Source organism: Stenella coeruleoalba, assembly GCF_951394435.1.
Source record: "Stenella coeruleoalba genome assembly, chromosome: 5".
Taxonomy (NCBI): domain Eukaryota; kingdom Metazoa; phylum Chordata; class Mammalia; order Artiodactyla; family Delphinidae; genus Stenella; species Stenella coeruleoalba.
In genome coordinates, this window is record NC_137150.1 from 144264350 (window position 1) to 144287466 (window position 23117).

Sequence of the window (23117 nt, forward strand, 5' to 3'; positions counted from 1 at the left end):
TCCGTCCTGGCTGGTGGTGGTTCCTCTGTCTGGGGGGTTGGCCTTCCCTTGACGGGAGGCCCCGTACATGTCTGATCCCCTGGGCTGGTCTTGGCACCGCAGAGGAGCTCCCCTTTGCGTGTGTGTCCAGACCTGCCAGCCCCAGAGGTAACAGTCGGGGCCAGGTGCCGGGATGCAGACACGTTTTACTTAAGCAAATAGTCTTATATTTGTGCATTTTAGGCTCCTTTATTCCCATCAGGATAAGAAACACTGCCATTGCTCTGTTCAGTGCGATATGTTATGGAACTAGCGCTTGTATGTTGTGGAACTTCTCTCTCTTCAGAGATGGATTTGGGTCGTTGCTGCCAGTGATCTTTTCATTTAATTTCCTCCTTCTTAAATAAAATTGTGCTTTCTGCAGGTGAAATGTACTTTAGTGGAAGCCCACCAGGAAGCACTGAAGAGCGCTAAGGAGAAGCTTGAGCTAATGAGACGAGGCGAGAGAGAGGCCGAGTGGGAAGTCACGAGTGAGGACCCGAGGAGAGGGGCCGAAGAGAGGCCGACGCAGCTGCTCCTCGAGCTGCGGGAGCAGGCCGAGTCCGAGAAGCTGTCCATGATGCACAGGTTTGAGCTTCGAGAAGCCGAAATGAGGCAGCTGCAGGACCAGCAGGCAGCCCAGATCCTGGACCTGGAGGGGTCGCTGATGGAGCAGCAGGGCCGCCTGAGGCAGCTGGAGCTGGGGCTCTCGGGGGACGAGTCTCTGCAGTGCAGCCAGTGTGGCCGGGAGCTGGGCGGTGGTCTGGCCCCCACGGACCGGGACCACCTGAAGGAGGACTGTGCTCTCCAGCTGAAGCTGGCCCAGAGCAGGTGGGTGACGTTCCTGTGGCCCCCTGCTCAGTGCGGAGCCGCCCGCCTGCCTGGGTGAGGCCGGTCCCCAGGAGGGCACGCGTGGCTCTTGGGGCTGCGGGACCTGCTGGCAGCAGCAGCACCCCCGTCCTTCCTGTGGAGCCCCTGTCCCGTGATCCACGCTGCCCTGCATGCATCTGTGACAGTCGTTTGTGTTCTTTGCACGGTTTACGGTTTCAGTAGCAGAACTTCAACCTCATTTATCGTAAGGACGTGTGGTTCATTTCTGAAGTTTCTTGTGTATTTTAAACTCAAACGATTTAAAAAAAAAAATAAAGAGTTTTTCTGGACTATGTACGTACTTCCCTGAAGCTTTAAGTAGATTTAGAGTGTGATTTGGTTTGCTGCCTCTTTGCACATCTGGGCTGTAGTGACCAGGGGGGTTGGTGAGCCCTGGTGTCACCGGAGCTACTGTTGGTTTTGCTGCTTCTCATGCGGCAGCTGCACCCCAGCGTCATGAGGCAGGTGCAAGAGCTTCTGCTCTGGGGTCTGAGAACTGAGTTCAAATCCTGACCCACTGTGTGAGCTGGAAGGACGCAGGCACGGTGGACAAACTCACGAGGCCTTAGCGCCCTCCTGCATGGGCTGATCAGTGGAAAGGCTTTCGTGGTGTCTGGTCCGCAGTTAGTACCTGAATCCCATTCCAGCTCTTGTCACTCACCTGGACGCACCATGTGGTGCTCATGTGTAATGGGTGCCCCGTAGAGATTCTTCCCTGCTGGGGTGCTGGGTGCTTCAGTTAGAGGGGCGTCTCCCTGCTTCTGTGTTTGCTAGCCAGTGTCACCTGCAACTCATTTAATTCATGCCCCTAATTCACTCCGAAGGGGTTTTGGGGGTCTTTTGAATGCTCTTTGCAGCCCTGTTGGCTCCTGTAAACGATGCCGCTGCCCCTTCCCTGTTGAGATCCTCTCCTTCCCGAGGAGCGGTCACACCTGCTTCCCTGTGGAGTCTGTGGAAATGTGTGTGTGGTTTCTTGCTGGGGGTCCTGTGTCCTGTACTTCAGTCTGTGACCGGGGACGCCTGGGCTCTGGCGTCCGAGCTCCTCTGGCTTTGTGGGCCCCTTGGCTCTCCGCTCACGGCTGGCAGTGGGGCTCAGGCCACCTGCAGCCCCGGGAGGTGGAAAGAGCAGGGAAAATCTGGGCACGATGGTCTCACCAGCAGAAAGTGATGTCTCCTGTGAGGAGTGTGAGGTTGGTGCTTTTGTGGCTGCACGCTGGCTCTCCATGTGCACTTGGCTTGTCTCCTCAGGTTTTTAGAAGAACGTCGAGAAATCACAGAGAAATTTGCTGCAGAGCAAGACACTTTCCTGCGGGAGGCCCGGGAGAAGCACGCCCGCGAGCTCCAGCTGCTCCAGGAGAGTCACCGGCAGCACGTCCTGTCCTTGACGGCGGAGCTGGAGACCCGGCACCAGGCTGAGGTGGACGTGCTGAGGGCTTCTTTGGAGCGAGAGTGGTGGGCTCTCTCAGAAGCCCGCGTGGCTGAGCTGCAGACAAAACACGCTGCGGAAATCAGTGCTTTGGAGACCAGACACGCGTCACGCCTGGACGCTTTGGAGTCGCGTTACCTGTCTGAGATGCAGACTTTGCTGGGCCTGGAGGAGCAGCTACAGAAAGAGGATGCTTCTCACCACATGGTCTTGACTTGGGTGTTAGAGAAGCTGAAGCTGAAACACGATGAAGAGCCCCAGTCCACAGAGGACGGCCTGAGAGCGGGAGAGAACACAGAGCACGTGGAGGGTGTGAGAGCCTCCTGGCTGCGCGGAGCTCGCCAGGTGAGGTGCGGGGCTTTGCCCTTCCCCAGGACTGGTGTCTTCTGTTGCCCATGTGTGTCAGCTGCACGTGCGTGTGTGTGTGTGTGTGTGTGTGTGTGTGTGTGTGTCCCAGGGACAGCGGTGGGTTTCCTGGTGAGGCGGGTACAGAACAGGGAGTTTTACGCGTTTTTTGGTCTCAGGTTCCTTGGTGAAGGCTTTGGATCTCTGATCCTGGAAAAACGTGCACCTGTGCCTGCGCACAGCGTTGCCTGTGAGATTTCAAAGGGTTCAGAGCGCTCCTCGGGGCCTCTACCGATTTCTGTGAGATTAAACCCTCTGTCCTGTGTCAAGAGCAGCGACTGTCCCCTTGGCAGGCGCTCTCAGCGGTAGTATGAAAGGAGCTTCTGGAGACGGCCCCATTGCCCTGGCCAGCGCTCCCGTTTCCTCATCTGCAGACCCATGGCACTTGTACGTCGCGAATAGGATGCACTTATTTGGCTAGAACATCATCACGTAGCGGGAATTCAGTGTGGGGACGGGCTGCTCTGTGCCCACTGGGCCAGGTGTGCGCGCCAGGCACTCAGGAATGATCCTGTTCTGGCCCTTCATACTTTTGTCACGTATGTAAGAAGTAGATATTCAAAATTACAAAGCAGGAAATCTCAGCCTTGTGAGAACACAAGGACCAGGTAGAAGCTTCGCTCGTGACTGAGACGTGCTTTATGCGATGTTCCCAGGGGGGTTTAAGCCCCTTTGCTCCTGGTTTAGCTTGTTTAAGGCTGGAAGGAAGAAGGCGGCCTAGTGCTGAGAGGTGTGGTGGCTTCGTTTTATGCTTCGGCGCTGCCTGTCCTGTGTGGTCTGCGCGCGAAATCTTTTCCTTTTTTAAGAAGTTTCTTTATTTGGCTGCACTGGGTCTTGGGTGCAGCGCGCGGGATATTTGTTGCCGTGTGCGGGATCTTTAGTTGCGGCGTGTGGGATCTAGTTCCCTGACCAGGGATTGAACCTGGGCCCCCTGCTTTGGGAGCATGGAGTCTTAGCTACTGGACCACCAGGGAAGTCCCTGCAGGCGAGATATTGAACAAATTCCCCGAGGGCTGAGCACATTCCACCTGGGGTCATGAGCCTCTGGCCTGTCCTTGAATTCGGGCCCCAGGGCAGGTGTCACAACTCCTCCCTGGGCATTGTCCTTTGGTGTGAATTTGGAGCGCTGTGGGACCCCCAGGCCAGTCCAGTGAGTTCTCAGTGTCAGCTTCAGTTTCCTCCCATGCAGATGGATGTGTGGGGAAGGGGGCTTGTTCCCAGCCTGTGGATTTAAATTAGATTCCCTGGGATTATAGGGTTTGAAGAAGATGAAGTCTAAAAGAATATCAGGAGGAAGAAGTACGCATGTTTTACATGAGAAAGCTATGTATGTTAAACCATGGCTTAATTTTATTAGTGTAAGACGCACTTGTAGGAAGCACGTGGAGTGTTTCCCACCTTGCAGGTGGGAGGTGTGTGTGGGAGGCAGTGCCATGTGGACTTGCTCTCTGCAGGTGGAGCTGGTGTGGCCTGCTAAGGGCCTGCCCCTGGGGCAGCAGCCAAAAGCAGCCATGCAGGAGCTCAGGGCTGGGCACGTGGCGGGCACGTGGCCGAGAAGCAGGTGCAGGAGGCTCCGCAGGAGGGGCCCCACAGGTTCCTTCTGGGCAGCGGTGGCTTCAGGGATGGCCTGGGGGTCAGGCTCTGGCCCCCACGGGGATGCTGGTGACATCAGCAAAACCGCTGGGCCTCCTGAGGCTTCTCCTCGTGACCAGAGCCCTCGGGCATACGTGAGGCCCGCAGTGGGGTGGACGCTGGGCAGGCCTCACACCTGCCAGGAGGGCCCGAGGCCTGTGCTCAGCAGGGGTGGGGTCTCTCAGGGGCTGCCTGTGCCAGGTGCCCAGCAGGAGCTCCATGTCCTCTGCATCCCGTGCTGCACCCCAAACCCTGGGGCCCATGGTGCAACCCGGGGGCACAGCCCTGCACAGACTCCGCCCAAGTGCTCTCTGGCCCGATGTCCTGTCTTCTTTGTTCTCGTGGCGCCGGACACCTGCTGCCTGGCAGTTTCTGGAACACCCTGGCTGTGACCTCCTCTGAACTTGGCCTTGTCCCCCACCTGGAAACTCCCACTCTTGCCTCTCTTTCGTCAAATCGTTTTCTCCATGAGCGCTTCCTTCTGGGATGGCCCCTCCGTCCGGGACTCATGGCCCCGCGCCCTGTGCCCTGCATGGCCCACGGTGCGGCTGTGGAGCGTGTGCCACGTGCTGCGCTCCTCTCTCCTGCGCTCTGCTCAGCGGCGGCCCGGGCCCAGAGCGGTGCCCAGCCCGGGGCTCCAGGGCAGCACGCCCGGGAGGGTTTTGCTGCCAGGGACCCCATCCTGCACACCTCTTCAGGGCAGTTGTTGCCGAGGTGCCCGTGGCCCTGCCACACAGTGTCGCTAGGATCTCGGAGGTCAGGTGGGCAGTAAGGCCTGGCATTCGCTAGGTTTCCTAAGTTAATAGTCAGTGCTCTTAGCTGTGTGTGTACATATTGACCGATCTGAAATTAGCATGTAAACTGTTTTTTCACATGGAAGTTCCCAGAATGAGAATTAGTGGATTGGAGAAAAATAAAGGGAAGCATAAATATGACATTTATCCCTTATGTTTGGTTGAAAAGTCTGGGAGTTGGCATTTTTCTTGGTTTGCTCCTTGGACCCTGAGATGCCCTGAATCCGGGTTTCCCATGTTTGGGGAATGAGAGGACAGGAGGGATCCACACCCAGGAAGCCCATGCCCACAAATGCTCAGAGAAACACTATAAAAGCCCGGCTGAGAGCAGACATGCAGCTGGTCACTGATAAAGTCCCACAAACCGTCTTCTCTTCACAATGTCATCTTACTCAGGTTTCATTAAAGAGGACAAAACTCCCTCATCCCCCTCAGTGTCCCCTCAGCCCCCATGTCCCCTCAGTGTCTCCTCAGCATCCCCTCAGTTTTCCCTTGAGGCAGGAGATAGATGGGCCCAGGCTGAACAGTTTCTCCCCTGTGGACAGAAGCTCCATAAAAGCAGGGTAATGGAGGAGGCTGGGCCCTGCCCAGATAGAGATAAGAGACCATATATTCCTCATTTTCCTCATTCTCGAAGTCAAGGAGACCCTCCCGACTACACGTGCGCAGAAGGGCTCCTTGGAGGTCCGAAAGGAAGGGGCGCCACCTCATAGTAAGTGATGCCAGCTACCCAGATAGGCCTCTTCGCTGGAATCCATCTTGGCTAAGAGATGTGTACGCACGCATGGGAGGACCTTGAGATACACCAGATACAGCAGAACCAGGCAGAGCAGGATGGTTGGTCAAAGGAAACCGGGAAGAAATGCCCACGAAAGTGATTCAAACTGCCATGAGGGCGTGACGCTCTCTCTGAGCCTGCCCGTGTGTCTACTGTACTCTTTTTCCTTCTAAAAAACACTTTACTTGCTTCGCTACTTTCCGTCTCTCTGCGGAAACTCATTTTTTCATAGCTGACGGGCCAGGGCCTTGTCACTGGCTGCTGGTCCCTGGTGGTCCAGTGGCCAGGGTTCAGCGCTCTGACTGCCGCCGCCCAACCTCAATCTCTGGTCGGGAGCTGAAATCCTGCTTCAAGCCGCTGCAGGCCGAGGCCGCCTGAGGTCACCCTCGCCCCCGCAGCCCGCTTTCTGTCCCTGCAGTGTCCTCAGCGCCCCAGCCCCTCGAGCTCAGTCCTCAGGGGCCATTACGAGGGGTCAAGTGGCTGCCGGCATGGTGCTGGCTGCAGGCACTGTGGAGGAGACGGTGGTCCTGGCTGCAGCCCAGTTGCTCTCGTGCCCTGGTGAGCAACGTCCTCCTCTGGGGCGCTGCCCTGAGACCTGCTGACCTGTGGAGGTGTCTGAGTTTCATTTCTCTAATCCTCTGAAGAGTCAGACTCTGCCGCTGGCCTTCCCTGGTATTTATTGGCTTACAGTCCTCTCTCCAAAGAAACTTGGTTGGATCCTGTTTGTTCACTCTGATGGTTCTGTTACCTGGTCGTGACACGCGTCCTGCTCTTCGGCTCGGCATTTTTGTACTTCCGTGTTGAATCTTTAGAGCGCTGAGATCATTTGGGAAGTATTTTTCTATTTGTTCGTTCAAGTATGTCATTCTTTTACTTTGCTACTAAGGATGTGAGTATTAGATACTGTTTAAGTGACCTTTTTTGTCCAGCTCATTTCACAGGAGGAAACATCAGAGTTTGTGGGAAGGTGGGATATGCAGTTTCTTCCCCTATTTTGTTTTAATTTTTTATTGGAGAAAATTTCAACATACACAGAAACAGAGAACAGTTCAGAATCTGACTGCCCGTGGGTACACGCCAGTCTCAGTGCATTAGCCGCCCCAATATACCATAACATGCTCCATGCTAACCTGCAGAACTAACAGTAATCCCTTAATTTCATCACGTATCCAGCCTAAGTTCCAGTCTCTTCCTGTGGCTGGTCAAATTGGGATCCACATAGGGCCTGAGCTGTGCTGAATCTGTTTTTACTGCTTCCTGTGACGTTGGCTAACATTTCCCCCATATTGCCTGTGAACGTGTCAGCAGTCAACACACGGGATGGGATTCAGGTCCATGGCTTGGTGAGAATAGTTCCAGGTGGTGGCCTCTTCTTCCTGCCGTCTTCCCTCAGGCTGTCCTCACAGACAGATATTCCATAAAGCCTTGCTGGGTGTCTCTTGGGATGCTGTGGCCATTGTCCCCCAAATAGCAGGGACGTGGTGTTCTTCCTCTGTGAAGGGGTTTTATCTGCGCCACAAATATCTCTGCACCTGTTTGAAAAGCAGTGTCACTTTTCAGAAGAGTTGTTTACCCAGCGCTTGCGAAGCGATTGGATTATTTTTCAGGTTACTTCCCTTTAGAGTTTGGTTGTGAGAAAAGTTCTCTGAAAACATAAGCCTGATTTCCTTTTCTTAGGGATAAGTGTCCTGCAAAGAAATCACCCTTATATTGGTCACACTAAGCAGTGGAAGGAAAGCAGGAGTTAACCGTTGTGTGACCACTGTTGATTGCTCGCTCAGGCAGTGTCATCTTTTCTTGGGGAAAAAAAAAAATCTGTTCGTATGATTTTTAAAAAATATTAAGAGAACCTCTGGTTATTTTAGATATAGTTTGAATGTCTTTAATTCATTATCAGTTGAATTTATTCTTAATACTATGTTGGTATTCTTTGTGCAGAACTACTTATTTTTTTCTTCTTTAAGTGTATCCATTGTTTTTTTAATGATTAAAGTATATATGACACTTCCCACGTAATTCTGTGGATTTTTAGAAAAACTCGAGAATAACTTTTTTTTTTTTATGCGGTACGTGGGCCTCTCACTGCTGTGTCCTCTCCCGTTGCGGAGCACAGGCTCCGGACGCACAAGCTCAGTGGCCATGGCTCATGGGCCCAGCCGCTCCGCGGCATGTGGTATCCTCCTGGACCGGGGCACGAACCCGCGTCCCCTGCATCGGCAGGCGGACTCTCAACCACTGCGCCACCAGGGAAGCCCGAGAATAACTTTGCAAAAACATCTTTTGCTTATATTGACTTTACCATTTGGAACAGATTAAAGAGAGTTTAGTCAGGCTGGAAATAGAACGATTGTGTGTAAGGAGGTCTTGAGGGGATGCAGGGAGTGGCACAAGTAAACCCCCTCTGAGCCAGCCCGGGGGTGCTGAGGCGTCCAGGTCGCGGGGCTGAATGCGCAGTGGCGTCTGTGGCCTCCCCTGACTGTCCTGCTCCAGACCTGGGGGCACGCTGGGCAGAGCAGGTCGCGGTGTCCCCACTGCCCCTCGCAGGTGTCAGGTTAGGGTGATGTCCCCCACCCACAGGGCGCCTGGCAGGGGTGCTGTGTGTCCGCTGCTCCTGACTGCGTTTGGGACGTCTTACTGGACCTGGCGTGTCTCTGCCAGCTGCCTGGAAACCCCTCCTGAGGCAGTGGAGGTTGGGGAACAAGTCCTGTGCGTGCCTCCCGCTCCTGTAGCAAGGGCCGCTCTGTGCTGGGGCCCGCGGGGCCTCAGCGGGGCAGACGACCCAGGCGCTTGGCATTGGTGGGCTGGTTCTTCCTTCCCAGCCACAGCTCCGTACGGCACCCACCCTCCGCCCTCTCTGTTTGTGGGCAGTGACTCCAAGGCCTGGAAGGACCCTGTGGCCAGAAAGATCAGCCTGAGCCCCCGGGCCCGGGCTCTCACGTGCACAGTGCAGCCTGCAGGCCCCGGGACTCCAGGCACGCCGGGGTGTGGGGTGCTCTTGGACTCTGACCCTGACCCCAAACAGAAGTTCACTTTTATCTGTTTGTATACATTTGGCTTCCGTGAAAGATTTTTGCTTGAAGAATGTGATCTGTGGCACAAGTTTTTCAAGAAGCAGGTGCTTACGCTTCGACCTGTCAACCAGAGCGTTTAACAGGCCAGCGAGCGTGCGGGGTCCGCCCTCAGGACCTGTTTGCCGAAGGTGCTGAGGGGGAGGGGCGCAGATGCCTGTGCCGGGCGGGCAGGCGGGCGGGCACCCGAAGAGCGGTCCACGCGCGGGGTCCTGTTTATCATGTGCTTTTGCGGGATTTGCCTCTTCTTGGGTGCTGATGTTTTCTTATTTTTCCCAGCGTCCTTCAGTGTCCTGGAGTCTGTTTTTGGGGAAAGGGAGTGTGGCTTGTCCTCCTCTCCCTTGGCCTTGCCCTGCTGGTCTGTGGTGCCCGTTGGCATTCGGGGTTTTGTTCTTGTTCACTAGCATTTTGTGGTTGGCACACACAGAGCCAGCATCCGTGGTCAAATCTGGTTACTGTCAAGGCTGCGGCTTCCTTCCTGGCTGTGAACCATCTGGGTGAACCCCGTCCTTCCCATGAAGTGGTTTTGTGGTGCAGATGAGACGGTTAAAGGGCTTTGGAAACTGCCACATGTCCCAACTTGAAATTGCACTTGATGCTTCCTTTTAAAGGATTGAATTAAATCTATTCCAGGAGAGGAAGTTTATAAAAATGTTCTGTGTTAATTCAGAAATGGTCTCTAGAACTTCACAGTATAGTTTCAGTGTTGTGCTGTGCAAACCCCATTTACTGATGCTTGTGACTGAGGTGAGAATCCAGAGCCCACAAAGAGTGACTTGACGTTTTCTGTGAGCTATAACCTGACTGCTGCGTGTCGTCACGTGGAAATATGTGGAATAAGCTGAGCTCCAGCCTCACCACAGATCCACGCACATGGGCAAGGCCCAGTGTTGACCTTCCTCCCCACTCAAGCAGGGCGCTGCGGTTCCTGCGGAGCTGGAAGAGGAGGAGAAGCAGCGGCCCTGCTGTCGGGAGGAGATTGAGCTGCTGAAGTGTCGGTCGGAGGCGCTGCTGGAGCAGCACATCACACAGTTAAAGGTACTGGGCTTAAGGGTGATCTATTTCATTGCTATCCTTTCTCACCTGCAAAGTAAATAAGAAAAATTTATTCTAAATTAATTTTGATATGCAAAATTAAAACATATTCATTGTCTTAGTAACTGAGATTTTTCAAGGCAACTTTTTTTCCTTCATTTTTATGTTTAAGTTGACTAGTTAGCATTCCTTTTCTCTTAAGAAATTGTCATCAAATAGTTGACCCTTAACCAACACGGAATTAAGCGTGCCGGCCCTCTGCACAGTTGAGAATCTGCGTGTGATTGATAGCTGGCCCTCGGTACACGTGGCTCCTCCGTATCCGCCGTTACTGTGCATCTGCACACTCAACCAGCCGCGGATCGTGTGGTGCTCTAGTGTTCACCATTGAAACAAAATCCATGGGGCTTCCCTGCGGTCCAGTGGCTAAGGCTCCTCGCTCCCAGTGCAGGGGGCCTGGGTTCGATCCCTGGTCAGGGAGGTAAGATGCCCCATGCTGCTCAGCACGGCCCGAAACAAACAATCCGGGGGTAAGTGGACCCACACTGTCCAACCCCATGGTAAAGAGCCGGCTGTATTTAAGCCTGGGAAAATCTGAGCCCTGCTCATGGCCTTGCTTTGGTGACTCAGCAGCGGCCACGTCAAGCCTTTTCTTGCTTCAAGGGGCCTGTTGCCACGGAAGGGTGTCTGCACGGGATGAGTGAGCATTCAGCATTACTTCTCACAATGATTTTTAGTGTGGTTTTGTTTTGTTTTTAATTACAACTTTATTGAGATATAACGCACATATCATAAAAATCACTCTTTTTGAAATATACAGTTCGGTGGTCTGCAGTATATTCACAAAGTTGTACAACTCTTATTGCTGTCTAATTCCAGAACATTTACATCACCACAAAAGAAACCCCCCACCCGTTAGCAGTCTCGTCCCTCCCCCAGCCCCTGGCAACCCCTGATCTACTCTCTGCTTCTGTGGAGTCGCCTTTTCTGAACATGTTTTAGAAATCGAATCATGCAAAATGTGGCCTTTTGTGTTTGGCTTCTTTCACTTAGAATAATGTTTTCTAGGTTCATGTATGTTATAGGGTGTGTCAGTACGTGCTGTTTGCTTTCTATATATCTTCTGTCTCTTTTGTTCCTCTAAATCTCCATTACTGCCGCCTTTTCATTTGATTTCCTTGATGTTTATTTTTCTATATTTTTTTGGTTTTTGTTTTGTTTTTTTGCTTGCTTTTAATTTTTTTAGTGCCTGCCCTGGGCATTACATTGAACATTTTATAACAATATGGTTCAGATTAATACCAACTTAATTTTAATAGTTCACAAAGTTGTTCTTTGGTACAGCTTCCTCCCTCCCTTCCTTCCTCCTCTGTGCTATATTGTCATGCAAAGAGCATCTGTGTACACGTTGTGCTCGTTCCTTACTCATTTGTCTCTACATCACATAGAATCACATAGTACAAACTATACACGTCAACACAAAAGACAAAATAAATTACTTGCTTTTCACTGCTTTCTAGATTTTCTTTGTCTCTCAGCAGTTTGATTATGGTGTGTCCAGGTGTGGATCTCTGAGTTTATCCTACTTGGAGTTCATTGAGCTTCTTCTATGTATAGATTAATATTTTTCATCAAATTTGCAAAGTTTTTAGGCATATTATCTTCAAGTATTCTTTTGCCCTGTTCCCTTTGTCCTTTCCTCTGGGACTCTCATGATGTGTATGTTGGTCTTTGAGGATGTCCTAAAGGCCTGTGAGCCTACTTACTTTATTTCTTTTTTCTTTTTTTTTCCTTTTTGTTCCCCATAATGAATAATCTCATTTGACCTGTCTTCATGTTTGCTGATTCTTCTACCCACTTGAATCTGCTGTTGAGTCCCTCTAGTGAAACTTTTATTTCAGTAATTGTGCTTTTCAGCTCCAGAATATCTATTGGGTTTCGTTTTATAATTTTCTCTCTTTATTGTGGGGCTCTGGTTGGGGCATGCCTTTAATGCTGTGGCAGGCAGTATACATCTCTGCCTTAGCTTTCACTTCCTTTTTTTTGATCAGCCTCTTATTAGCTCCAATTGTTATCACTGCCTCAGGCCGCTGAGATGTTAAACAGTTGCTGCTAATTGTTTTTGCCAAATGGCTCGGGCACAGGATTGTTGAGGTGAGCTCTGAATCAGAGCCAACAAAAAACCAGCTTTGAGAATGGAGCTCTTCAGTGAGCTGCCAGACAGGTCAGTTAGTGACAGTTGGTGGTGGTGCTTTGGTGCAACCCATTCTTCTCCTGCTCCCCCCATGGTTGCTGGGCTGCATTTTCTTTCTTTTTGTTTTGGCGGGTTCCCCGATCAGAGATTGAACCCTGGCTGAACCCCAGGGCCCACAGCAGTGAAAGCTTGAAATGGTCTTAACCACTGGACCACCAGGGAATTCCCTGGGCTGCATTTTCAAGGCTATCCCAGAGACTGGAGTGATGGGATTAGGGCAGGTTCAAACACTCAAAGCTTCCTGCTCTGATGGCGACTCAGCCTTTGTTTTTAATAAACACTTTAATTTCCAGAGCTATGAAAAAGTTCATTTTGACAGTTTTTGCCAGTGTTCTCAGTGCTCCTGCAGAGGAGTGGATTTTTGGAGGTCCTTATTCTGTCATTCTGGAAGGGCTATCTCTGTAGTTAAAAAAAAAAAAGCTTATTTCATTAATGTATTTTAATTCATTAGGTGAACATTATTAAAAAATATTTTTTATTATTCAAGAAGAAACAGTGTTTATTTTTTAAAACCAGAGAAAGTTAGGTTTCTAAATATCTTGGATTTTGATGGTCATGATACCCTGATGATGGAGAATTTCTTAACGTGACCATTGGGAAAGGTAGCAGGTTGTTTCTTTTGTATTCTATATGATAAGCACATTTGAACGCATGTTCACCGGGGATAGTGGCCTTGGCCTTTTTGGTCATTGTTCTTGGCACAGAATACGGAATCAATGAATATTTGTTGAATGAACTAAATTCTAGTGAACAGCAGAGAAATGGAGAAATTATCCTTATAATTTTATAGCTTAATGACATTTTTTGTTGTTGTTAATAATGTACTTTTGTACAGGGTGAATTTGAAAGTGAAAAGAAAGCTGCTTTGCATGAAAAAGAGGCGATACATAAACTTGAGCGCGAGCAGGCACAGTCTCTTTACCAAAAAGAGAAAGAGTCTCTGTCTCTGCAGCTTCGGGAGAAGAATAACCAAATTCTGCAGGTATGTGGGATGCACCTTTTCTTTGTTTATTCTTTTTTGTGTATGGTAAAATGTGCATAACATAGTATTTACCATTTCAACCATTTTAAGTGTACAGCTTAGTGACATTAACCACATTCACAGTACTGTGCAGGTATCGCTGCCCTCCATTTCCAGAACTTGTTCATCATCCCAAGTAGAAGCTCTGCCCTCATTAAAAATAATTCCTGGGCTTCTCTGGTGGCGTAGCGGTTAAGAATCTGCCTGCCAATGCAGGGGACACGGGTTCGAGCCCTGGTCTGGGAAGATCCCACAGGCCGTGGAGCACCTATGCCTGTGTGCTACAACTACCGAGCCTGCACTCTAGAGCCTGCGAGCCACAACTGCTGAAGCCCACACGCCTAGAGCTTGTGCTCCGCAACAAGAGAAGCCACCACAATGAGAAGCCCGTGCACCACACCTCGCCGCAACTTAGAGAAAGCCCGCACGCAGTGCAGCCAAAAATAAATTAATCAATTAATTAATTAAAAACATAATAACTCCCATCCCCCTCCATCCTTCCCTGGTACCCACCACTGTACTTCTGCCTTTGTGAATCTGACTCCTCGAGGGATCTCATTTCAGAGGAATCACACAATATATGTTCTTTCGTGTTTGGCTCATTTCACTTAGCATAATGTCCTCAAGGTCCATCCACGTTGTGCGTGTATCAACATTCATGGCTTTTTGTGGCCGACTAATATTATTCCACTGTATATAGGCACCATATTTTGTTTATCTGTTCATCTGTTGGTGGCCATCTGTTCATGGTCGTCTCTTCCTTTGGCTGTTGTGCGTATAATGCTGCTGTGGACACTGCGATGCAAGTATTTGCCTCAGCCCCTGCTTTTGAGTTTTGGGGTATATATCTAAGAACAAAGTTGCTGGGTCATATGATAATTCTGTGTTTAACTTTTTGAGGAACTGCTAAACTGTTTTCCACAGCAGCTGTGGCATTGTGCATTTCCACCAACGGTGCACAAATGTTGCAATTTTTCCGCATTCTTGTCAACACTTGTTGTTTTTCATTTTTTAAAATAATAGCCATTGTAATGGATATGAGGTGATACCTTGTTTCTATTTGCATTTCCCTAATCACTGGTGGTGTTGGACATCTTTTCATGGGTTTATTGGCCATTTTTGTCTGTTCAGGTCCTTGACAGTTTTTTTTTATTGAAGTACAGTTAATTTACAATGTTGTGTTAGTTTCAGCTGTATAGCAAAGTAACTCAGTTATACACATATATAGGTATATACATATGTGTGTGTGGATATATATAAAGTGTAGATATATACTTTTTCAGATTCTTTTCACTTAGAGGTTATTACAAGATATTGAATGTAGTTTTCTGTGCTATACAGTAGGTCCTTTTTGGTTATCTATCTTATATACAGTGGTGTCTACATATTAATCCCAAACTCCTAATATATCTCCGTGTCTGAGAGTCTATTTCTGTTTTGTAAATAAGTTCATTTGTATCATTTTCTTAGATTCCACATATAAGTGATATCATACAGTATTTTTCTCTCTGTCTGACTTATTTCACTAAGCATAATACCCTCTAGGTCCATCCATGTTGCTGCAAATGGCATTATTTCATTCTTTTTTATGGCTGAGGTCCTTGACAGTTTTTGAATTGGGTTTTTTTTCATTATTATTATTGAAAATACGGATGTGTATTTATACTATTTTTAGAGATAGTCCCACTGTGTGATCTTTCAGAGTCATAACAGTACTGCTGCTTTCTTTGACTTTATCATCATACAGGGTCACTGGATTTGAACCTATTCACACACTGGAGGCACAGTTTTCTTATGAATATGTGCAGGCACTGCGCTAAGCACGTTAGATGTAGAGTTTTCTCATTTCTGTGCAGCTCTCTCCCTCTCAGGACACTGAGGCCTAGGAGAGGCTCCGTTAGTTTGCTCAAAGTCCGTGGCTGCCAAGTGGTGGGGCCAGGCCTTCTGACTGTAAACACTGCACATGGGTGTGTCTGACTTAATTTGGTACCAAAGATGTCAAAGTCATTCCCAGCCAGATTCAGGGCAGCATGTATCTGTGGAGGTCAGTCATTAGCTGCCCGTCAAGGGGCATGTTCCTGGCTGCAGAGGCCCCTCTTGTGCTGGGAGCCCAGCCACGAGAAGGCAGGAGGATGGGGGGCACGTGCAGGGGAGCAAGGACGGCACCAGGGCTTAGGCAGGAGGGGGCTCCATGAGGAAGAACGAGCCTCTCGAAGTGTTTCTTAAGCTTGTTCTTCAGTATACCAGGCATTTCTGCTGGTACATGACATGCATTCTTAAAACAGCTCATTCTGTACAAAATACTAAAAGTTTGTACAGAATACACCATTCAGAGCCTCTGCGATTTTATACCTCAAGGACCAGAAACAGTATCAGTCCTAATAAAAGTATTACTACAGTTAAAAAGAAATGTTAAATTCTGAATTAAGAGAGAAATTGTAAAACATACATAGCGATTTACCTTTAAAAAGGGGGGATGGTTGCTTGATGGCAGGAGTGTGAGAGAAGGTGGGGAGGAAAGACTGAGAGGCGCCAGGAGTGGGGGAGGCCCTCGTGCGGGCGCGTGGAGGCGGGCAGCAGGAGGCTCCCCTGGGCCGGTGGGCCGGGCTGTGCGTCCGCTGCCCAGAGGCTCCCCGGTCGGAGCAGGGCGCGCGACCCTTCAGGAAACCAGACTCTGCGGGAAGCTGTTTCCACTGTGAAATTATCTTACAGGTGTCCTTAAAATGTACATGTTCGGTTCAAGTAATACTGTGGAGTAAGGATGGTGTCCCACCACCCACGTGAAGCACCTCAGGAGACCTCCCTGCCCCCTGCTCCCCGCCGAGGCAACCACCCTTCTGATCGTTGCAGGTTTCTTGCTCACTGGTGTGTTTATTCCTGGACACTCTGCTGTTGAGCCTCAGCCCTTTCCGGCCTTCACAAGGGGGTGTGTGCTGGCCTCCCTCGTTCCGTGTTGACTGGAGGTTCACAGACGGCGCTGGGGGGGCCGTACCCGCCACCCAAGCTGCCGAATGGCATCCGTTGCGTGTGTGCTCATCGGTGGACTTGGGCCTGTTTCTGTCTTTCTGCCATTATGAATAAAGCTGCCCTGAGTTTCCTACACACACCTCTTACTCCAGATGTGCAGGAACTTCTTAAACCCAGAAGTGGGTGTCCAGGTTGTGGGGTTCTGCCCCTGCTGGGTAACCCCAAGGCTGTTTCTGGGTGGTTCCACCAGTCGTGCACTCGAGCTCCTGTTACTCCACATCCTCTCCTGGAATGTTCTTGCTTTTTAATTTTTGCCAATTTTGTGGCAACGAAGTGGTGTCTCTTGGTGGTCTTAATTTGCTGATGAGATGCGCCTCTGTTACTATGTTTGTGATCCATTTGTGTTTCCCTTTCTGTGGAATACCTTTTTGTATCTTTGGCCATTTTTCTATTTAAAACAGTTGTTCGGCTTTTTCTTACTGATTTAGGGAAGTTTTTTTTTGTATTTCTGGATTTCTTCTAATTTGTGGGGTTTTTCTTCCCTTTTGTCATCTTTTGATGAACAAATGTTCTTCATTGATGAATTAACTCTATTACCTTATTGAGTACAGACTGTCCCTGACTTACAGTCGTTTGACTTAGGAAGGATTTTTTGACTTACGATGGTGTGAAAGCAGTGTACATTCAATAGAAACAGTACTTTGAATGTTGAATTTTTATCTTTCCCTGGGCTAGGGATATGTGGTCCAGTTCTCTCCGGTGATGCTGGGCAGGGCAGCCACAGCTCCCCATCCACCACACGACCAGAAAGGTGAACGACTGATGCGCTGACAGCCATTCTTGACCAAGACAGCCAGCCACTCTGCTTTTCCTTTTCAAAAGATTACTGTTAATTAAAGAAACCAGGCATCTCAAGTTAATGAATTTAGCGCTTTTCTATATAGGGGAAGAAGCAAAGTCTGGGCTCACTGAAATCATTTGTTTGATCTGTACCTCCTCTACCTGGGGCCAGTATCCTGTGCTTTCCCATCCTGAGCCCACTCAGAGCTCACTGTCTGGGCGGCTCTGGTGGCTTGATGGCTGCAACATCCTTTGTTTACTGATATGGCAGGTGACCCTTTTCATTCACAGGTGTATTAAATGCATTTCCTTCTTTAAAAAATTAATTATTTACTTTTGGCTGCGTTGGGTTTTCATTGCTCTGCGCGGGCTTTCTCTAGTTGCGGCGAGTGGGGGCTACTCTTGTTGCAGTGCATAGGCTTCTCATTGCAGCGGCTTCTTTTGTTGTGGAGTGCGGGCTGTAGGCACACGGGCTTCAGGAGTTGTGGCATGCGGGCTCAGTAGTCGTGGCTCACGGGCTCTAGAGCGCAGGCTCAGTAGCTGTGGCGCATGGGCCCAGCCGCTCTGCGGCATGTGGGATCTTCCCGGACCAGGGCTCAAATCCGTGTCTCCTGCATTGGCAGGCGGATTCTTAACCACTGTGCCACCAGGGAGGTCCTTAAATGCATTTTCGATATATGGTATTTGCAGTTTAGGATGGGTGTCTTGGGATGTAGCCCCACTGTAGGTGGAGGAAGATTTGATAGGAATGCAGGTGAGGGAGCAGGGCCAGCAGAGGGAAGGGTCTGCCGTCCGCCAGCCCCACGCCGGCCTCTGGGGCCGCCCCAGCCTCGAGCCGTCCGGGCATGCAGTTCATCTTCTGTGTCTCTTTTGTCCATTTCTTGGTCATTGTTTGCCATCTTGAAACTTGCCATTCTCTGTTTACTTATTCCATTTTCTTTCATTTTACCAGCGACCTATATGGCCCAGTGGTTTATAGGAGCTACACTTTTTCCCCAGGTTCCCTCTATGCACAGCATTGAAACTGTTTTCTGTTCCCTTTGTTCTCTTCAGTAAATTGGTTTCAAAATTACACCTTCTTTTTCCTCCGGCCTGTGCTTTGCGTGCTTTATGGGCCCCACGCTGGTGTCCCATCATCCGTTTTCTCCATCCCACAAACCACAGACCTACTGTTAGATAAAGAAAGTTCCTTATAGAAACTTAGTTTTAACTAAATTGTCTTAACTAAAGCTTTAACAATTTTTCTTCAACAGCTAAAAGACCAGATTTTATCCTTAAGTCGTGAGATAGAAGAGCGCCATTCCGAACTGGAGAGGCTTCAGCAAAGGCGGGAAAGGGAGAACCAGGAGGAAACAACTCTCATCTCAATGCTCAAGTCCGACATCGACCTGTCCCACAGCGAGAGGTCAGTGGCCGCCTCTGCTTCTCGGGCTGGAGTGCATGTTGGCACCTGGTGGATGGGACCCTGTGCTGCGTGGTCCTCTCATCCAGGAGGGCCTTAAACTGCAAGATGAGCGCTGAGTCGTGGCACCCACATACCCACCACCTCGCTTTGCCAAACCTTCTCATTTTGCCAGGTTACAAGATTTGATGCTGCTATGAAGGCAGTTACCGACCCGTCCCTTTTCTTGTTTGTTTGGGAGTCTTATTTAGGAAATAGTTTCCCACCTGGCGCTAGGCAGGTTTTAGCTCCGCTTCTCGTGTGCTTCTGGAGTGAGCTGTTCAGTTGTGTTTGCCTGATGTCAGGAGACGCTCTCGTCTTTGCCTGTCGGGGCCATTGGCTCAGCATCACCCGGGAAGGTGCAGCTCACTGGCCGACCTCTCTGGGCCCCTTTGTGCATCCCTTGGCCTGTCCCTGCCGGTATCTCGTGGTCCTGCTGGTCTGGGGTCCCCGCTGCCCCTGGACCCACGTCCTCAGCAGCGCGGCACTACCGTATATGCGGTGCTGAGGGTCAGAGGAGGAGGGGGGAGGGCTGCTGTGCAGAGGGCGGGTGCCGCTCACGTGGGCTCCGTCTCTCCGTTCATGCTCTCACGGCTTCGTTATCTCTGCGAGGACCTTGTGTGCTGTGCCCAGCTGCCTTGCGGCTCGATGAGGGGAGTGCAGGGCAGGACGTGTCAGGCCTGGCCCTGCCCTCGGGGGGCTGGCAGAGAGCAAAGGCCCCGAGGCGTTCGGGGGGTGTGCCCGGCAGGTGAGATGCCCCGACAGCCACGAGTGTTTGGCGTTCATGAGGCTCCTCAGGGACCAGGGGTCGGTATGGCCTGGACGGGGCCCAAGGAGGAGGGGGGGCTGGTGCCTTCTGGCATTTTCTCTCAGAGCAAAGCAGACACCGCCTGCCCGAGCCCGTCTGGGGGTGGTCCTTATGCCCTCCCCGCACGCTCCCTCCGAGGGGCCTGGGCAGCAGCAGGGACTGTCGGGCCCGCCGTTTGCAGTCTACCCCCGCCTGCCCCCGCCCCTCACGTCCCCACGTCCCTTTCTCACCATCTCTGGCCGTGACCTGGGGTGTCAGCTTCCTGAGGGGCGGATCTTCCCATGTCTTGAGTGGCGTTTCCCTGTGCTGGGCCCGAGGGAGGGGTGTGAGCCGCGGGCGGATGGGGCTGGCCAAGCCCTGACGTCTCGTGGGCACCGGAGCCACGGCCTGGGTGGGGTCACCATGCCCCAGCTGATGCCCCCCAGCTGGAAGGGCTGGTCTGGGAGGATGCGGCTCAGAGACAGGACTCCTGTCCTAGGGGAACCAAATACCCCAAACTCCGTGTTTGTGTGGCCCCAGAGAGAGACACGGGGAGACACGGCGCCTTCCTGTGCTGGTGGGCTGTGGGCAAGGGGTGACCTGGGCGTTTGAGCCGGTGTCTCCTGAGAGGGTGGGGCCTCAGGGGCCACGTCGGCGCCCAGCTCTGCTCCTGAGTGCCAGAGAGGCTGTGGCGGGGGGCAGGCTGGGTCTGTGCAGGTCGTGGTGGCGCCGCTGCGGGCAGAGCAGCTGGGAGGGGGTCCCGGATGAAGCCCCTGTGCTGGGCTGGGCGCAGGCCTCCAGGAGAGGGACACTCAGGTCGCCCACGGTGCTGCTCGCGTGCGGTCAGCCGGGCGGGGTTTCGGCTGACGCTGCCCGTGTGTGCCCCTCTCAGGAGAGCTCTCCGGGACGCCCTGAGGAGGCTGCTGGGCCTGTTTGGGGAGACGCTCAAGGCCGCCGTTGCCCTGAAGAGCCGCATCGGTGAGCGCGTGGGGCTCTGCCTGGAGGACGAGAGCCCGCCTGCAGGTGAGCGCCGACAGCCCTGTGCCCGCAGACCCGAGGCCGGGCACCGGGGGTCCTCCTGGCAGCATGGCTCCTGTGTCTGCTCGCTTGTAGCCCCAGCCCTGGACGAGGTGTGGCCCGGGCTCGACGCGGCCCTGCCGGAGCTGGACAGCGCATCGCCCGAGTGTGCCGAGACGTCGTCAGTGGCTGAGATTAGCAGTCATGTCTGTGAGAGCTTCTTCATGAGCCCAGAAAGCACGCTGGAGTATGAGCGGCCCGTCAGGAGGATCTACCGGAGCCTGGGCCTGGCGGTGGACGGCCTCCTGGAGATGGTCCTGGACTCCACCAGGCAGGTGAGGCACGGCCCCTCGGCCTCTCTGCAGAGGAGGGTGACAGGCTGAAGGAGTGGGCGGGGGGCCGGTGGGTGACAGAGGCTGCCTGGCAGTGGCAGCGCAGCCCCAGGTGCCTGCGGGTGCTGGGCAGTCAGGGTTTCTGATCCTCCACCAGACCGTGCGGGCGAGACGGAGGTTTCCCCTCTCCAGGCGGGTCTGACTTCTTTCTCTCCTCTCTCTGCCGGGTGTCGCCCTGAGCCTGTTACTCCCAGGGAGGTTCGCCCACATGTTTTCCTCAAATAGGAGTCTTTTCTGAGCCGAAATTCTTGGGGAAGTAGGCTTGCTGTGAATGAAAAGTAAAACCTCGGTGCACTTAATTTAGATCATGTGTGTTCAGCCTCTTTTACTGCACCTTGTACGCCATTTTCATTCCGTTTTGAATACACTTACGTTTGGAGATTATTACTGAAGATGGGAATTTGTTAACCTTTTAGAATGCTTCAGACAATTAGCACAGACATTAAGTAGGAAAGCTTGGAAAGCAATAGAGAGCCTTTTCCCAAAGTTGCCCAGTTAAAAAGTAAGCATTTTCACGTGAAGCATCGCTGTTCACGTCTCAGAAATATTGAGACGCGAATGCAGGTAGAGCCACAGTGTCGAGCTCTGAAGTTTCTCCTCTGGTTTCGTCCCATCTTCTCTCAGAAACCGGACAGAGTTGGGCAGCATCTTACGATAAATAATCAGGTGCTTTGGATTGTCCCCAAGCGCAGTTAACGGAACAGACGCCGTCCAGTCTGCAGTCTGACCTGGCCCACGGCCCTGCGTCCCCGCTGCCCCCACTGTGTGCTCTGCAGGGGCACCTGGGTGTGTAAGCGGGGAAGCAGGGGAGGGAGGTGGGAGTTGACACAGGCAGCGGCCAGAGGGGCGCGAGGAGCCCCTGTTCAGGTCGGGGTCAGTGGTGGGGCTGCCCGAGGGGCAGCGGCCGCCGAGAGCTCGGGCAGGCTGCCCACAGCAGGGCATGAGGAGGGGCAGCGCCAGGGGCTGTTTTCAAGGTAAAACCAACAGGTTTCCTTAGAGGCTGGGTCTGGAAGGGTCAGAGTTGGTTACACGCAGGGGGAGGCTGAGGGGGCCCGGGCCAGGTGCCGAGTTGTCGGTCAGGAGAGCTGGGTGTAGGCGTTTTGAATTCAGAGATTAATCTGGGCCCTCCAGCCTGTGGGTGACCTGGGGGCTTCAGCCTGGACATGCCCACCAGGGGAGCTCGGGAGGAAGGTGAGGTTGTGGCCCCGGGCTGTGCCTGGGAAGGGGGGCGTCCCATGGTGTCCGACCTGGGGAGGGAGGGTCGTGTCAGGTGCCCTGCCCGGTGTGGTGATGGCCCAGGAGCCTTTCCCATCCTCCACCTGCAGTCACCAGGGGGCCTGTCCCTGCCCGGGTGCCAGGCTCCTGTCGGTGTGTCCTCTGAAATGACCCCCCCCCCGCCATGTTCCACGCAGACACATGTGGGGTCGACGGTCACGAACGGTGTGTCCGTGCAGTGTTGTCTGTGTCTCCATGTGCAGAACTTTCCTTTTTTGAAAATTTGTTGCTTATTTAGTAACTGACATAACGTTGAACATGGAAATTGATGTTTGTTACAGGATACTTATGGGTTCCCCAGAATTCGATGCAAATAGAACTCTGTTGGTGTCAGTATAAGCTTTGATTACTTTTGGTCCAAAATGCCATTTTCAAACGCGTTTCACAGCTGGAGGAAGCCCGTCAGATTCATTCTCGTCTTGAGAAGGAGTTCAGCTGCAAGAGCGAGGAGACGGCGCAGGTGGTGCGGAAGCACCAGGAGCTGCTGGGGCACCTGGACGCGGAGAGCGCGGCCAAGGCCCGGCTCGAGCTGGCGCTGCACACGGCGGAGGGTGAGCGGGGCCTGCCTGCCGGGGACGCGCGTCGTGCTGGGGTCTCAACAGCAAGGGCGTCAGCCACCTTCCTGGGGTTGCGCCGCTGCCCCGACCCCGCGCACCTGGTGCCTGGCGCTCGCTCACGGTGGCCGCGTGCGCTGGGCCCTCGTCTTGCCCGCCGCTCCTGTGCCTCGCGGGGAGGGTGGTCCGGTGCCGTCCCTGGGGGAACAGGACGCCCCGCCCCCGCCCCCCCCCCCCCCCCGGGGCCTTACAGCGCCCTCCCGCGTGGACCGCAGGCATCGTCGAGGGCTTCACAGAGGAGAGGGCCAGCCTGCAGGAGGCACTGGGCCGGAAGGAGGCGAGTGAGCAGGCCCTGGTGGCTGAGCTGGAGGGCCTGAGGCAGCAGCTGCAGTGTGCGGCCCGACGGCAGGCGGAGCTGCAGGAGGAGAACTCCGTGCTGTGGAGCCAGAAGGAAGCCTTGGCTGTGGAAGCCGGAGAGAGGGAGACCGGTAAGGAGGCCGAGCTGCAGCCGGGGGTGCGGGCAGAGCCGGGCTGGCCCGGACG

General features: G+C 52.5%; 1 protein-coding gene across 1 annotated transcript in view; it reads left to right on the plus strand.

Annotated features, from left to right (window-relative positions):
- The window catches only part of LOC307187416 (pericentrin-like), a 45750-nt gene extending 24818 nt beyond the window's left edge, over positions 1 to 20932 (plus strand). The window contains exons 13-18 of the mRNA XM_079923453.1: positions 404 to 849; positions 2137 to 2659; positions 9907 to 10029; positions 13116 to 13262; positions 18362 to 18513; positions 20229 to 20932. Coding sequence (XP_079779579.1) covers positions 404 to 849; positions 2137 to 2659; positions 9907 to 10029; positions 13116 to 13262; positions 18362 to 18513; positions 20229 to 20736 — 1899 coding nt within the window. The 3' untranslated portion in view covers positions 20737 to 20932. The remainder of the gene's footprint in view (positions 1 to 403; positions 850 to 2136; positions 2660 to 9906; positions 10030 to 13115; positions 13263 to 18361; positions 18514 to 20228) is intronic.
- The last annotated feature ends 2185 nt before the right edge of the window (positions 20933 to 23117 follow it).